The 15,795-nt window shown below is 43.2% G+C and overlaps 1 protein-coding gene across 1 annotated transcript in view; it reads right to left on the minus strand.

Annotated features, from left to right (window-relative positions):
• The window catches only part of KIF14 (kinesin family member 14), a gene marked incomplete at both ends in the record, with an annotated part of 46,890 nt that extends 43,546 nt beyond the window's left edge, over positions 1–3,344 (minus strand). Inside the window, 2 exons of the mRNA XM_079696849.1 lie at positions 398–652; positions 2,260–3,344. Of these exons, the coding sequence (XP_079552975.1) occupies positions 398–652; positions 2,260–3,344 (1,340 nt within the window). The remainder of the gene's footprint in view (positions 1–397; positions 653–2,259) is intronic.
• Between the last annotated feature and the right edge of the window lie 12,451 nt (positions 3,345–15,795).

The following is a 15,795-nucleotide window of genomic DNA, read 5'->3' on the forward strand; positions in this document are numbered from 1 at the left end:
CCTTTAGCACAGGGCCTGGAATATAGTAAAAACTTAATAAGTGTTAGCTACTATTAAAATTTGAGTATTTCCTTCTAGGACAGGTATTATTACCATACCGTTGATCAGATGACTTGCTTGTAATTCTCACAACAATACTTCCAATTAACCTCTCTGGGCTTCAGTTTACACAAGAAAGAGTCTATAGTAAAATGGGGCCAACGAAACAATATCTCACGCATAAACAGAAACCCAGAGACAAAGTAACTTGCCCAAGTTTGCAGAACTAGTATGTAAAATGGTGAGATTTGCGCCCAGACCTGTGCAGTTGCAAAACTATACTCTTTCTATCAAACTATGCTGCTTCTCACAAAAAATGTAAACATTTCTGGATAATCGGACTTATGATACAACTTACGTATAGGACTTTCCAGAGCCAGTCTGACCATAAGCAAAGAGACAGGTGTTGAAGCCTTCGAAGGCCTGTTCCAGGAGCGGGGCTGCCAGTGCCTTGTACACGGCTGTCTGGCTCGCGAAACGGGGATGACATTCATCAACGGACCAGAAGCAAAGGTCGTAAACAAAACTGTACACCTGTCTCATGCTGGGATGTTCCACAGCTATTTCTTCCCCGTTCAGGAAGACCACCTGGGATATTTCTTCACTCTTCTCTCTTTAAAAAGAAGCGCAGAGAAAAATATCATTACTATAATTATTCTGAGTATTTTTCCCACAGAATATAATAAGGACCTCAAACTAGTTAAATACAACGTTACTCCAGGGCAAGATGATTCTTCAGTTTCATGTGGAAAATGCAGACCAGCACACGTAATAACAGTGGGTTTCCAAAATCTATTTCCTGCAGCTCCAGTGCCACTGCTCAAAGGGAAAATGGAGTTCCAGATTGCTTGTCTGGAAGAATGTCCCCTACTTTTACAGGATTCTCCATCTTTTTCCTTTTCTCTTAGGCTCTCCCTTTTCTCATCCTGCCTACTATAATCTACCTGTCTCAGCAGTTCAAACCTGGAAATTTGTTTGAATATATTATAAAGAAATTTTGGAGGTACAAATCTATATAAAGCTGGTAAGAAACACAATTTCAACAAACTCAGTTAGATACAAGTCTGAACCATAAGCGTCTTTGGGCTACTAGTTATGTTTCTATGAATCTGAAGGTCCCTCCTCCTTTAAATTCTCTCTTTGGGTCCAACCTTCTTCCATCTAAGACTTAGTAGGAAATCTTTCACTGGCTCCAGAGCTGCAGAAGAACATCAGTCCTTGTCTGGCCCCAGATCTCTCCTCTGCCCCCCACTCTGCTTTCGATCAGAAACTACTGCGGAAACCACCTCCCTCATCCTCCCCCGCGGGCCTGCTACAGGCGCGCCTGCTGCGTCTGGAATCAGCACGCGGTCCCTCGCTCCATCCTCTCCAGGGCAGCCACCCACCCTGGGCTTGTCCCCTCTGCCCCTCTTCCCCGCACAGTCTTGAGGCTCTTCGGTACTGAGTTCTCTCGCCTTATCACCGACCCCACATTTTCAGCTAAAAGGCTCACAGCCCTCTGGAACTTGCCTTAACTGCTGGCCGTTTAGGTTCAAACCAGAGGTCCGTGTGCACTGCTGGGTCACCATACCCTCCTCTAACTCACTTAGGTCCACAACTGAGTTAAAAACTACTGACTCTGTGAAGTCTTCACAGTCATCCCTCCAAATATGTAAAGATAACCAGATGCCACATTCACACTGGGCGGGTCGTCTTTTTCAGCGCAACCCGCAATCTGTGAGTATCTCACCCACAAGCACTTTTGGGGAGAGATTTTTTTTTGCCATAAAAATCAAATCTAATAAATGAGTGAGCGTATAACCACCACATAGCAGAGATGATGAGGGGGTGACCACCACTCTGGAAAGGGTTTTGGAAGGACATCTTTGGGTTTTGGGAAACGAGTGACCTGTTGTGTCTCTTTTCAAGGGAAAGGTAGAGATCCCACCATACGTTACAGATCTGAAAGCAGACTGCGTTAGACTGGAGTCATTCAGACTTTTAAAAAGCAGTATATCCAGAGAAACTTATGTCTGCAAAATATGGTGATTTCGATTTTTAATTTTACAGCCAATCATCAAAAATAATCCACATACTACAACTGAACCAAGAAGTTCTATCTATATAAAAGAATCACCAGCCAGTCTGAAAATGCATGAACACACTGACTTCCCAAAGGCACAGAGGAACTGGACACGCTCCACGCCACCAGCCTGGTCTTAGACAGAAAGGGGCACGTACCGCGTGCTGAAAGGCCTGACTCTGACTGCCACCGTCACTTGACTGTTTTCCACTTTTAGGGGGTCTGTTTCTGTAGAGGTTCTCCGAAGTGCAGTTTCTTCTTCAGGAAGGAATACATTTTCTCGTGACCGTTCCCTTTTATCTGTGAGAAGAGAACTTTTCGGCCTTTGTTTAACTTGAAGGGCTGGCATCCTGTTTTTCAGAACTGACGCAGCTGGGCTCTTAGACTGAGGAATGCCACGCTTGGGTGTCGGTCTGTGCTCTGTAACACACTTCGAAGGTGTTCTTTTCTCTAAGCTTTCAAATTTAGGTGCAAGTTTCGCACCATCCTTCCCAGCACTTCTGTGATGTAAGCTTCCTGTTCCTGACACTCTGATATCCAACTTGCTCTGAATAGGTTTTGTTGCCAAGCGTCCTGATCTAACAGCTTCAGTCTGACTCTGGGAACCAGCGGGTGGTCTATCACTTAGGGACTTAAGGGCAACATTTTCGACTGCCCCACTGACAGCGGAAAGCATTTCTTTGTATTTTCCACCAGCCTTCACTTCAGGGTCTTTTGGGTCTGCAGCTAAAGGTACAGAAGGTGTAACAAGAAAGTTTCTATCATTATTTACAGTCTTTACATTTATACTAGTTTCTGGTGAAGCACAATTGTTTTCTCCTTTACCTCCCACATTCTGCGCTGCTTTCCACTTTTCCACAGAATCTGTCTTAGCCCGATGTTGTAACGCAAGACATGTTTCTGCTGTTTTCGCAGTTGTGTCTCCCAACTCACGACCAAGCAGAGAGGATTCTTTGCTCCTTGTCACTCTCCTCTGAAGTGTTAACCTACCCACAGGGTTAGGGGGAAGGGGTGTATCTTCCGGTTTTTTACAGGCAGAGATAACATAAGTCCTATTTATGTCTCTGGTTTTACTTGCGGATATCAATAACGGATCATCATTTTCACATTCCGACATATCCGACTTTGAACGCAGCTTCAGCCTGCTACCATGGGGGAGGACAGGCAGTGATGAACTCTTTGGGGAGGAAGGGATACCAAGGATATTGCTGTCATTTCTACTATGTGCAGTGTAAACTGACATTGTGGCAGCAAGTTATTTTTAGAAAGGATGTTGCTGAAGAAACTTTAAGCTCTTCTTCGGACGTTCACTTAACTTCCAGCCATTCCTGCTGCATCAGTTTCCAAAATTATCTGCTAAAATTAAATAAATAAACAAAATTTAGATGGCACAGACTACGAATAGGCCGTAAAAACATGAGAACCTTCCACGGTGAAAGTAACTGCTCAGAGCAGTACATCAGAGTAGGTCATGATCTCCAGCTCAGATACTGTTCCCATGCAGCTTCAGACAAACCTCTGACCTCAAAGAGCTTACAGTCATTACTTACAATCATTACTCAGCTGAGCTCCCATGAGGTGCCAGGCCCTCTGATGGACACTATGGATTTTCAAAGGCAAGACCCCTGTTTTCATTTCCTTAGTCTAGAAGGAATGCACAGATAACACTTGTATCAGGCCAAATGTGCCAGGTGACTTTAAAGATGTAAAAAGCACATGTCGGGGGCTTCCCTGGTGGTCCAGTGGTTAAGATTTCGCACTTCCACTGCAGGGGGCAGGGGTTCGATCCCTGGTCAGGGAACGAAGATCCCGCATGCTGTGTGGCACAGCCAAAAAAAGAAAAAAGAAAAAAAAAAGCACATGTCAAAGACATAAGAACGGCCAACAAGCACATAAAAAGATGCTCAACATCACTAATCATTAGGGAAAAGCAAATCAAAACTATAATGAGATGCCACATCACTAGCTCATTAGAATGGCTACTATCAAAAAAAACAAGTGTTGACAAGGATGTGAAGAAACTGGTACCCTTGTGTACTGCTGATGCAAAATGGTACAGCCACTATGGAAAACAGTATGGACAGTCCTCCAAAAATTAAAATTACCACATGACCTAGCAATTCCACTTCTGGGTATATACCCAAAAGAAATGAAAGCAGGGTCTCGAAGAGATATTTTTATGCTCATGTTCATAGCAGCATTATCCACAATAGCTAAAATGGGGAAGCAACCCAAGGGTCCAATGACCAATAAATGCGTTACCAAAATGTGATATATTCATACGATGGAATATTATTCATCTTTTAAAAGTAAAGAAATTCTGCAATATGCTACAATATGGATGAACCTCGAGGACATTATGCTAAGTGAAATAAGTCAGTCACAAAAGGACAAATAACATCACTTATATCAAGTACATAGAGTAGTTAAAATCATAAAGACAGAAAGTTGCCAGGATCTGGGGGAGGGGAGAACAGAGAGTTAGTGTTTAATAGGTATAGAGTTTCAGATTTACAAGATGACAAGAGTTATGGGTATGGATGGTAGTGACGACCATGCAACAATATGAATATATTTAAGGATGTACACTTAAAAACGGTTAAGATGGGGCTTCCCTGGTGGCGCAGTGGTTGAGAGTCCGCCTGCTGATGCAGGGGACACGGGTTCGTGCCCCGGTCCGGGAAGATCCCACATGCCGTGGAGCGGCTGGGCCCGTGAGCCATGGCCGCTGAGCCTGCACATCCGGAGCCTGTGCTCCGCAACAGGAGAGGCCACAACAGTGAGAGGCCCGCGTACCGTAATAAAAAAAAAAAAAAACGTTAAGATGGTAAATGTTAGAAAAGAGAACATGTCAGCAAAGGTTTTTTTTTAAGTACCCCCGGCTTGGGGAGCAAGGAGGGGGACTAATGGGGACACTCCAGCACCAAAGTTAAAGACTGGAGTGAAGCACCACTTCTGCATCAGCTGAATGCACGTTACATGCAAGAATGCCTCAGAGATGAGTTTGAGAGGTGTCACAGACAGATTATCCCCAAATAAGTAGCAGAGACAATAAATATGATAAATGCTGTAAATTAATTGCTTGTGCTGAGAAAAATTATGCAAGATTAGTTACAGAGACAGCCTGCCCTTTAGCAGTTAGGCAACAAAGTAGACAGGAATGTATGTAACTGTGTGTCAACAGCAGCGACCCAGCATTCATGTTTAAGAGAAAAGAGAACTGCAGTGACAGCTAAGAGGTCTGGCTTCTAGTCAACGCTGAATCAAACTGGTTATATTGATGTAAACAAGTCTTTACATTTGCATGCCTGATTCGAACTTGTAAAATGACACCTGATCATTGACACATATTTCATTGTGAAATAAAGCAAACCTCATTTAAAATAGAACTGGGGGATCTAAAGAGCAGCTCTCATGCTTTATCCCTTGCTATGTTTTACAGACTCTACAGGAAGAAGCTACTTCACATCCCAGAGCAAAGAGGAAGAAAGGTTTCCTCGTTGCCTATAGCAACCGCCCAGCCAATGAGAAAATGCGCAGCTCAGCCACTAGGAGGCGATCACCACTCGGACTGTCGTTCAATGCCCTCCTTTTCTTCACACAGGCAGACCTGTCTTAGGCCCTTTGCTGCCCCATACAGATACTGCGCTTTTTACAAACTAAAGGTTTGTGGCAACCCTGCATCAGCAAGTCAGAGCCATTTTCCCAAGTGCATCGGCTCACTTCATGTCTGCGTCGCGTTTTGGTAATTCTCACAATATTTCAAACTTTTTCATTAGCGCCCTACTTGTTATGGTGATCTGTGATCAGCGGTCTTTGATGTTACTACTAGGACGCACTGAAGGCTCTGATGATGGTTAGCATTTTTACCATTAAAGTGTTTTAAATGAAGGTATATACATTGTTTTCTTAGACACAATACGATTGCACACTTCATAGGCTACAGTATAGCACAAATATAACTTTTATATGAAACAAAACATTCCTGTGACTCCATGGGTGGTCTCACGGAGCCCACACTACCTGGGAGGTGCCGGGACAGACAAGCCCCTCTCCTCTGCTCTGGGCTGGTCCACCCTTTCTGCTCCAGCGAGCTCGCCCTGAGCTGCAGTTCTCTGCTGCTCCCACACAGACTCTTCCTGCTAATCCAGCAACTGGCTGTTGTGTTTTTAAAGTCGACCCCAGAGATTACGGCTCTGGAGGAACAAAATAACAGAGGTTCACTTTCAAGTAAGCCTTTGAAAGTTCTAAATCACTAACAGTCATTACCGGAAACTTCGCCAGGACCTAAGCATCTCCCGTCACCTTTTTAACTAAAAGCAGGGAATCTTCCTGTTACGGAAGCAAATACAAAGGCAAGAAGAGGTTGCGGACCTTCAACCGCAGCTGAAAACCTGCTGCTACTTACACGGAGCAAGATGGCTCTTTGTTTTGCGGGGTGGGGGGGTCGCTGTGAGACCGGAGGGAAGAGGGGCCCAGACCCCGGGACCGGTTCTCAGCGGTCACGCCGGGACCGGGACAGCGACGCGCCCCGAAGGCGGCCCCGGCGGGGGCAGCGGCGCGAAGGGCGAGGCCCGGTGCCGCCCCTGCCCCTCCTGGGGGACCCCTCCCGTCCCCCTGGGGGACCCCTGCCCCGCTCCGCCCGGACTCCCGAGCCGCTCGGCCGCCCCTCGCCGCATCCCGCACCGACGCGCCGCCCCCAGGCCGCAACACCTACCTCTCGCACCCCACCTAGCAGGCCCCAGACCTTCCCGCGCCGCTCACGCCTCCGCCGCCGGCCAGCGGTTTGAACGCGCGCCCCGCCCTCTGATTGGCTGCCGGGCGCCGCGCAAGCACGTCCTCCCGGAAGCGCACGCCCGTAGCGTGGATCCGAGCTCGCATCTCCTAGGCAACAGGCCCGGCCCCCAGGCTGCGCGCATGGAGCTGGGCGCGGCCATAGCCGCGCAGGGAGCGCCCGCGCTCGGTTGGGCTTGGACTAGGAAGCGGGCAGCGGCGCGCTTGTCCAGCCTCGGTGCACAGTGAGCACAGTCCGTCCGCCTCACAGCAGGACTTCTCGGTGCAGAAATGGCTGTTTGCCCCCAAGTGAACCAGAATCATTCACACTTTTCCAGGATTTCCTGTGCAAAGCCTGGTGATGGGAAGTGCGCTAAATGTCTTACATGGAATTTTTTCAGTTAATCCTGAATATCTTACGAGGTAAATATTAATATGATTCCCCAGTTTACACATGAGGGACTGAGGTTTAGAGTTAAACTTGTGAAAAATCAGACAACTAGCAGGCGGTGTAACTAGAATTCCAAAGCCCACGTCGTGAGATATAACTTACTTTCTATAAATATTACAATAAGATTTTGAAGCATGAAAAAACAATAAAAATACATGCTGAAAAATAACCAGATCTGTGAGAGGGACTCTAGTCCAGAAAATATTATAAAGCAACTATATTTTTTTAAACAGCAAAAAGTGCAGATAATGGAAATGTATTCAGTAGGATAGAGAAACAGAAATGGACTCCAACTCTATAGAAAAATTGAGTGGATGATAAAGTACTCATTCTAAAGCTCACTTTAAAAATCATGCTAAAATTTATTAAGATTAAGTTATAGAGCAACTATCAGAAAAAAAGAATATTGTATTTATCAGATATATGGGAAAATGATCAAGTCTAGAAGCAAAAGAAGATATGGCAAAGGAAGACTGACAAATACATAAAAATTTTAAACTTAAGTATAGTTCAAAATAACAAAAATAAAATGTAGTAAACTAACTAGAAAAATACATTAGGTGTGACAAGATGTAAAGGTCTCTTTCAATGTTATAAGGCAAATAAGTTTATAAAAAGAAAATAAAATGTAAAAATGGGCAAAGGGACTTCACGCAATAAAGAATTCATATACACACAAAAATAATTCAGATAAAAATAGAATGTAAAACCCAGCCATTAAATGCAAGTGTAAAAAAAAAAGAGGTACAAGTGAAAAAAATGTTTTTTAATTTTGGTGCTAGTGATTTTGCATCAGAGTTAAAAGTACACATTTCTAGAGACAGCAACTGGTAAGCTTCTTGAGAGCAAGGACCACACCCATTCACAGTGTATCCCTACTGCTTAGTGTAAGGCCTAATATATAAAAGACGCTAAATAAGTATTTGTTGAGTAAATATCAAACCCCTCTAGAAAGCAATATGATAATGTATTGAAAGAACCGTAAAGAGATTCATGTTCTTTGACCTAGTTACTGCACTACAAAACTTTATTCTTAGAAAATATTTCAATGGCATCCTAAAAGTTTGTAGACCCCAAACTGGAAAGCTCTCAATGGCCAACCATGAGAGAATGATTTTAATGGTTAAAAATGAGGGAAAAAAATAATAAATTCTATTACAACAATTAAGTAGCATTAAAGTTACAATTACGAATTAACTAGAAGCAGACAGTGTGTGGCCTAAAGACCAGACACCGCCCCAGGCTGTGAGCCCAAGATGGAGAAGGGCCTCATCTATGTCACCCTGTCTCCCCAGTGCCTGGCACAGAGAACTTTCACAGGTCGCTAGCCACACTTCCCCCTTCTTCTTGCTCTGTACGAAGCCCCTGATTCAATTCCAACCACGGGGATAATACTCCACAGAATCAAGGGCCACCTGTGAGCCACCTCCGGCTCACAGGGATTTGGGTCTTTTATATATTACACTGACATGGTGCTTCTCTCTTCAGATCCTGCCCACAGCTGACCAGCAGGCAAAGTCACTTCTGGGGACCTCAGCTTCCTCATCTGGGAACTGCAGATGTTAATCGCCCTAAAGAGATGTCATGAGGATTAAATTAGATAGTGCATGCAAAGTGCTTAGCATCGAGCCGGGCACAGGATTACGCTCCATAAATGTAAGCTACTAAATTGCATCACCTAAAACCACTCTCCAAAACGCTGCAGGGCCCTGGCCGGTGTTGACAAACTGCGATCGTACATTTACAGGCTCTCTGTAATGACACATCTTACTTTATGAAGGCTGAGGATTATGATTTAATCCCTAGAAATAACCACAAGATGAAACAGCAAGTCCTTTTGTACTGGACTCACTGGAGTCTATTAAAAATCAGGAGAAAACAGTGACAAATTATTTCCAAGTGGGAGCAGAACTAATCTCCATTTTGCTTTAATATGATTAAAATTTTTTAGAACTTCAGATCATCTATGCTTTTTGATGGAAGACAAGAAAAAGGAATCTATACAACTGAAACTAACATGATATTGCAAATCAACTAAACTTCAATTTAAAAAAATAAAAATAAAATACTATTGAACTAAAAAAAAGAAAAAGGAATGTAGAAAGTTCAGATTCAGTCACACAAGATTCCAGGGCGAGCATCCTGAAGGAATCTCATTTCATCTCAAATGCAATGAAATGAAATGAAATCTCAGGGCCTCTAGTCCTGGCCTGCTGCCCAACTTTGAGGACGTGCAGCCCTTCCAACACCCACACGACACTGGTGATGTCAGAGCTCTGCCCTCCAGTTCAGGCAGAGGGAATGCTTCCTTAATGGTGACACAGCAGCTGTTTAAAATGCCCTATAGTTCAAACCTGTTTTCAGATTTGACTCATTAAAATAACGCCTCCTTTGGGAGTCTAAAGTTACACAGTCTGCTTGCCACTCAGATTACCTCTCTGACCCTTGGCTTCTTGACCTGTAAAATGAGGGGATATCATCAACAATAGCTAGAAAAATCAAACTAGATAATGCACGTGGAACCATCTGAAACATGCGACACATTACTGCATGTAAATTTTAATTGACAGATATATATATATATATATATATATATTTTTTTTTTTTTTTTTTTTTTTGCGGTACATGGGCCTCTCACTGTTGTGGCCTCTCCCGTTGCGGAGCACAGGCTCCAGATGCGCAGGCTCAGCGACCATGGCTCACAGGCCCAGCCACTCCGCGGCATGTGGGATCTTCCCGGACCGGGGCACAAACCCCTGTCCCCTGCATTGGCAGGCAGACTCTCAACCACTACGCCACCAGGGAAGCCCCCTGATATATGTTTCGACTGTATATAGTTAACTTAGATATTTGTGAGAATTAAAAATAGATAATGTGGGGAATTCCCTGGCGGTCCAGTGGTTAGGACCTGACGCTTTCACTGCCATGGGCCCAGGTTTGATCCCTGATCAGAGAACTAAGATCCCATGAAGCCACAAGGCCAAAAAGAAAAAAAAGATAATTTGTATGAAAATTGCACACACATTGCGTGGAACAAAAGGCCTCCTTAAACGGGAACTAAGAAGCAACTGTGGCTTTCGTCATCTAAGGTAGCTCTACTGGTAATATTTTTGGCTTAGTTTGTGACCTCATTTGCCACCAGCTGCAAATGTTTCTTCATTTCAGCCCTTGTTTAGGTCTTGGCCTCAGAGAAACAGGCGTCCTTCCTGCTGCTTAGGGCCAGTGCCACACCTGTATCCTGGACAGCTTCCACATCTCCCCAGGGACCTCCCTGCAGCACATCCCCGACTTCCCTCTACCTTCAGCATCTCTCTCATATGAAAAAGAAATTTTTTAAAGATGCCCCCAGCCCTCCTCTTGGAGGCCTCTGGCTGCTGTTCTATCTCTTCACGTCTAGGTTACCTTACGGGGGGTTGAGTAGGTGTTGGGCAGGGGGGATCCGCACATTGGGTTCATGTGATGGAGACCGCATTGGTCAGGGCTGCCACGAGCTTCAACACTGAACAGGGCTCTGCTCTGCAAAATAAGTGCAGACACATCATCACCAAGGTCACCAGCCTCACTGGCACCTCTAATAAAAGTCAACATGCAGAGCACGTGCAACTTGAGCTCTGTGCAGTATTTAGATGACTGGTCACTGCTCCCCTTTAAATCACTCTTCTGCTGTTTTCTGAACTCTCTCTCCTCAGCTTCAGAGTCTCCTGCACCTCCCTCTCAGCCTCATTTCACTGCTCTTTCCTCTAGTGAAATGGGAAGCTAAAGAACAAAACAGAAGAACTGGTTTGGGGGTAGGAATCAGCGTATTTTCTGGGAAAGTTGAGATTGAAGTGCCAATGTAGATGTCCAATTGGATAAATGCAAGTGATGGCTGGAGCTCTGGCAGCTATTTTGGACCATGAGGACAAAGGCCACACCCTAGGGATGGAGTAGGACTTTTTGGAAGGAGCCTGGATCCCTGATGACAGGGAGCTCTATGTCAAACCCTGGACTGCCTACTTCCTGACTTCTTTTACACAGACAGAAATAACCCTTTTGTTTTGAAAGCTACTTATTTGGGCTTCCTGTTTTTGCAGCCTCATCCTAACTAATGCAACTCCCATTACCTACAAAATAAAATTCAAACATAACTTTAAAAGCCCAATGATTTGGTCCCTGCTCAACCTTCTACTTCATCTCTTACCATCGCCCTTCACCCCTAATCACTTGTACTTTATTCTCAGCCATTCAAACCACACATCATTCTCTGAATACGACTCTGTGTCTTCGCATGAGCTTCTTAGTGTCAGGGAGCAGGTGCCCTCCCCGAATCTGAGCCTCTGCAGAGATTCCCATCCAGGAAAGATAGTTTTCTAGAAGTTCCACAACATGAACCAGGCTGACAACAGACAAACTTTTTTTTTTTTTTCAGACAAACTCTTAACTTGAGCAAAACCTGTTCCAAAAAATCCATGGTTATTCTGAAAATGAAAGGAAGTATTTTTTAATCCACCAGAGGGAGACAAACCAAAAGAAAACATGTAGAAATTGTTCAGAAGTAAAGCAAGCACATCTGAAACCTTCTATTATGTTAAGATTTAAAGAAAAATGATTAACTCATGCTAATTAATGGTCTCTTAGGATACAAATCTACTACAATTTTCCCAATTTCATAATTTTTAAATTATTAAAATGAGGATTATTTTCTGGGTGTGTATGTGTTTGTTGTATCTGGCTGCATTTTGGGGTCCATAACCAAACAGGACTATGGGGATTAATTCCAAAGCCCAGATGGGAAGTGGAGGAGAAGTGATCAGAGCTGAGGTCCGTCCAGGCTCAGTGGGGGGAACTGAGGCGGGGTCTCCGTGTGTAGTTTCCTCACCTGTGAAACTCAATGACTGGATTAAATTATCCAATAAACCAGCAATTCCTGAGTCTCTTCTTTATGTAAGATGCATACCTTATCTCATTTAATTTCCATAACCCTGTAAGGCAGATACTATTATTGTGATTATTGCTGTTTTACAGATGAGGTAAACTGAGTTTCCAAGTTGTTAAATAACTTTCCTGATCTTATTAGCCTATTAAGTCACAGAGCCAAGTTCAGAACTCAGGAAATGGGGCACCGTTGCTGGTGTCCTGCATCACTACCCTGACCTGTTGTTTTTACTAAGATTGTTTCCAATTCTCACATTTTTGTGGCACTGTGATAAGCACAAGAGTTAAACAAACATAAGGGTAGTTTTAAATCTGTCATATTTTCTATTTTCTTTCTAAATTCTAGTGCATGTTAGACCAACAGTCTTGGAAGCAGGCGTATAGCAGGCTTGTATGTTTTGATGAGGCTGATGAAAACCTTTATGATCAGTTTCATAAGCTAAATACATTTAGCAACACTGCCAGGAATTTTAAAAGAAACAATGACATTAAGTGAGTAATCCTTTTTTTTTTTTTTTTTAATACAAAAAGAACTCAGGGATTAGTCCAGCCGCTCTTTTCTCTTTGAATCCTGCTGGTTTCATTCCAGAGAAGATTAGTAAGATTTAGAACCGTTGTCAACCCCAAAGTCTACCAGGTAACCTATTTCTACATAAAGGGAGCTCTGGGGCTCACTTAGGAAGAACATTTTTTTTTTTAAACAGGCCAAGTTTGACCTTCGATCAGGTGTCTTCTCCCCTCTGTGCTTTGCCAACATGGCCCAAGGTCATTTTTGACATCCTGTTAAAAATGGTGCTGACTCTTCCAAGTAGAATTGGAGCTATTTTTCCAAAGTGGAGAATGAAAGATTTTGTGTCACTTAACTTTCAACAAGTTTAAAAAGATGGCCTCAGGAAGGATGTTGAATGTGTATAAATCACTCAGTGGTCCATCTTAAGCCCCAAATAGTTTAGAATCACATAGCTTTTATTGTTAAATTGTAATCCTAGGAGTATCTAGAATTATCTAAACTGATACAAATTTAGCTGTTTTTATAACCCCTTTTCAGTGTGTGTTCATATAAATGAGTTTTCTCATTTAAAAAACAGCATAAAAAAGGTTGTGCCGAGTGACTGCTCCTCTTATCTGTGGTTTTCAAAGGGCAGCTGTCAAATAAGGGGCCACCTGGATGGCTAGAATTATACATCATGCCAGGCTTTTCAGTGGGAGAAAAGGCGGGCTTGTCAGTCTCACAGCTTCATGAATCATTCCATGCCCGTCCACATGCCTTTACCCGTTTGCAGAAGGCTTCATTTTTTTTTTTCTGGTTTTTTTTTTTTTTTTTTTGGTTTAAACCACAGTCTGTTCTCTGACTCACTCAGGAAAAAAAGAGATCCGCCATCAGAAAGAGTTCTGCATTTTTTTCTTTTTTTCGGATCTAATGGTCTGGGGCTCCACAGAGACTGTAGTGTTCTGTTTGGATTAATGTCTCTCAGTTTCCTGCAGGACAGAGTGAATAATGATGGTATTTTCCATCCTCTGTGATAACAGTGTTTCCCCCAAGCCATGGTGAAGGTTTGTGTGCACTTTATGGGTTTCATTCCTATGAAATGATATGAAATAATGCCCACAGAATTAGTCTTCTCCACTGCGTCCTTTATTTCTCCCAGCTGCATGTCTTCAATATTATTAATTAAATTTCTGTACCGCAACTGTTCATTGGCCCCAAACGTCCACTCCAATTGACAACAGTCAGGCCTGAGCAGTTTGAGATCATTTTCCTGAAAAAAGAAAGTGAAAACAAACGATCAGTTTGCACCCAGTCTCCTGAATTTAACAAGGGGGAGTGCAAACTGCCGCCCTAGGAATCTGTTCCACTATTTGAAAGTCTAAAGGAGGGCTGTCCAATATGTCAGCCACGTGAGAACTTTAAATCCTGTAGTAGCCATATTAAGAAAAGGAAAGGAAAAGGTTTATTCATTTTAATAATATATTTTATGTAACCCAACATATCAGAAATATCATTTCAATACATAACAACATAAATTTATTAAACTGAGGTAGAGTTGGTTTACAATATTATATACATTTCAGGTGTACAACATAGTGATTCACAGTTTTTAAAGATAGCTCTCCATTTATTGTTGCTATAAAATATTGGCTACATCCCCTGTGCTGTCCAATACATCCTGTAGCTTATTTATTTTATACATAGTAGTTTGACCTCTTAATCCCCTACCTCTATCTTGCCCCTGACCCTTCCCTCTCTCCACTGGTAATCACTCGTTTGTTCTCTATATCTGTGGGGTCTGTTTCTTTTTTGTTATATTCACTAGTTTGTTGTATTTTTTAGATTCCACATATAAGTGATATAATACACTATTTGTCTTTCTCTGTCTGACTTAGCATAATGCCCTCCAAGTCCATCCATGTTGCTGCAAATGGCAAAATTTCATTCTTTTTTATGGTTGAGTAATATTCCATTGTGTATATATATGTGTATGTACCACATCTTCCTTATCCATTCATCTGTCGATGGACAACATAAAAATTATTAATAAGAGATTTTATGTTCTTTATTCAGAACCCAAGTGTGTACCTTACACTTCCAGGACCAACCGCATTTTAAGTGCCTAAGAGCCATAATATTGGACAGTGCAGGTGTAGGGGATCTCCCTCCCTCTCTCTCTCTCTCTCTCTCTCTCTCTCTCTCTCTCTCTCTCTCTCATTGCATATAGGAATAACAGAGCAGGGTCTTAGGATGTGGGTTCAAAATGTATTTCGTCAATCACAGGGTAATGGCATTCTAGCTAGATGAAGCAGACAGAGTTCCACAGCTCCGATCTCCAGCTGCACACGCCATGGTCTCTCACCTCATCTGTCTGGGCTTTTGTTGATCCTGCTCCCGGCAGGTCTGTAGTTTGAGGCTGTTTCAGATTTCATGAATTTGTATCAATAACTTGCTCACAGCTCATAAGTACCTGACTCTGCTCAATTAATGCTAATTTCAAAATCATTCCATTTCCTTTTTCTTGATTCAAATCCCCAGCTCTCTCCCTGCAATTGATTTAGAAGCTCTGCTGCAAAAACACACAACAGAGAGAAGAACCAAGTCAGCAAAAGACTGAGGACAAAATCATGAAAAGAATTGGGGGAACCCCTCTCAGAAACTCGCGACACCTGAGCTAAGGGGTAAAGGTTCTGTGCTCAGCTCAGGAAGAGGGTGAAAATGCAGGTTCCTGAGCTGCAGGCCAGCCTTCCCTCTCGTTCCTCCTGTTCCCCTTTTAACACAAGACTCCGCCTTGTGTTATGCCCTTTTCTGAGTAGCTGCAAGCCCAGGGTTGCCCCCCACATTCTAAATGAGGCGTGAGAGGTGCCTTTATGGAGAACCCCCAGTGCCTTGGCTGCTCTGGAAGGAAATCCCATTGGCAACTAGACTCTGGATGATATTATTTTGCCCTCGGGCTCTTTCCTCACTATTTTCAGCAGTTCTCCCCGTTAAGGCTCCATTTAAATGTATTATGGATTCTGCTTGAATGGCTGACCTTCCAGTTTTGCGAGACTGAATTTCATTAGC

The sequence above is a fragment of the Hyperoodon ampullatus genome (genome assembly GCF_949752795.1).
Source record: "Hyperoodon ampullatus genome assembly, chromosome: 2".
NCBI lineage: Eukaryota > Metazoa > Chordata > Mammalia > Artiodactyla > Ziphiidae > Hyperoodon > Hyperoodon ampullatus.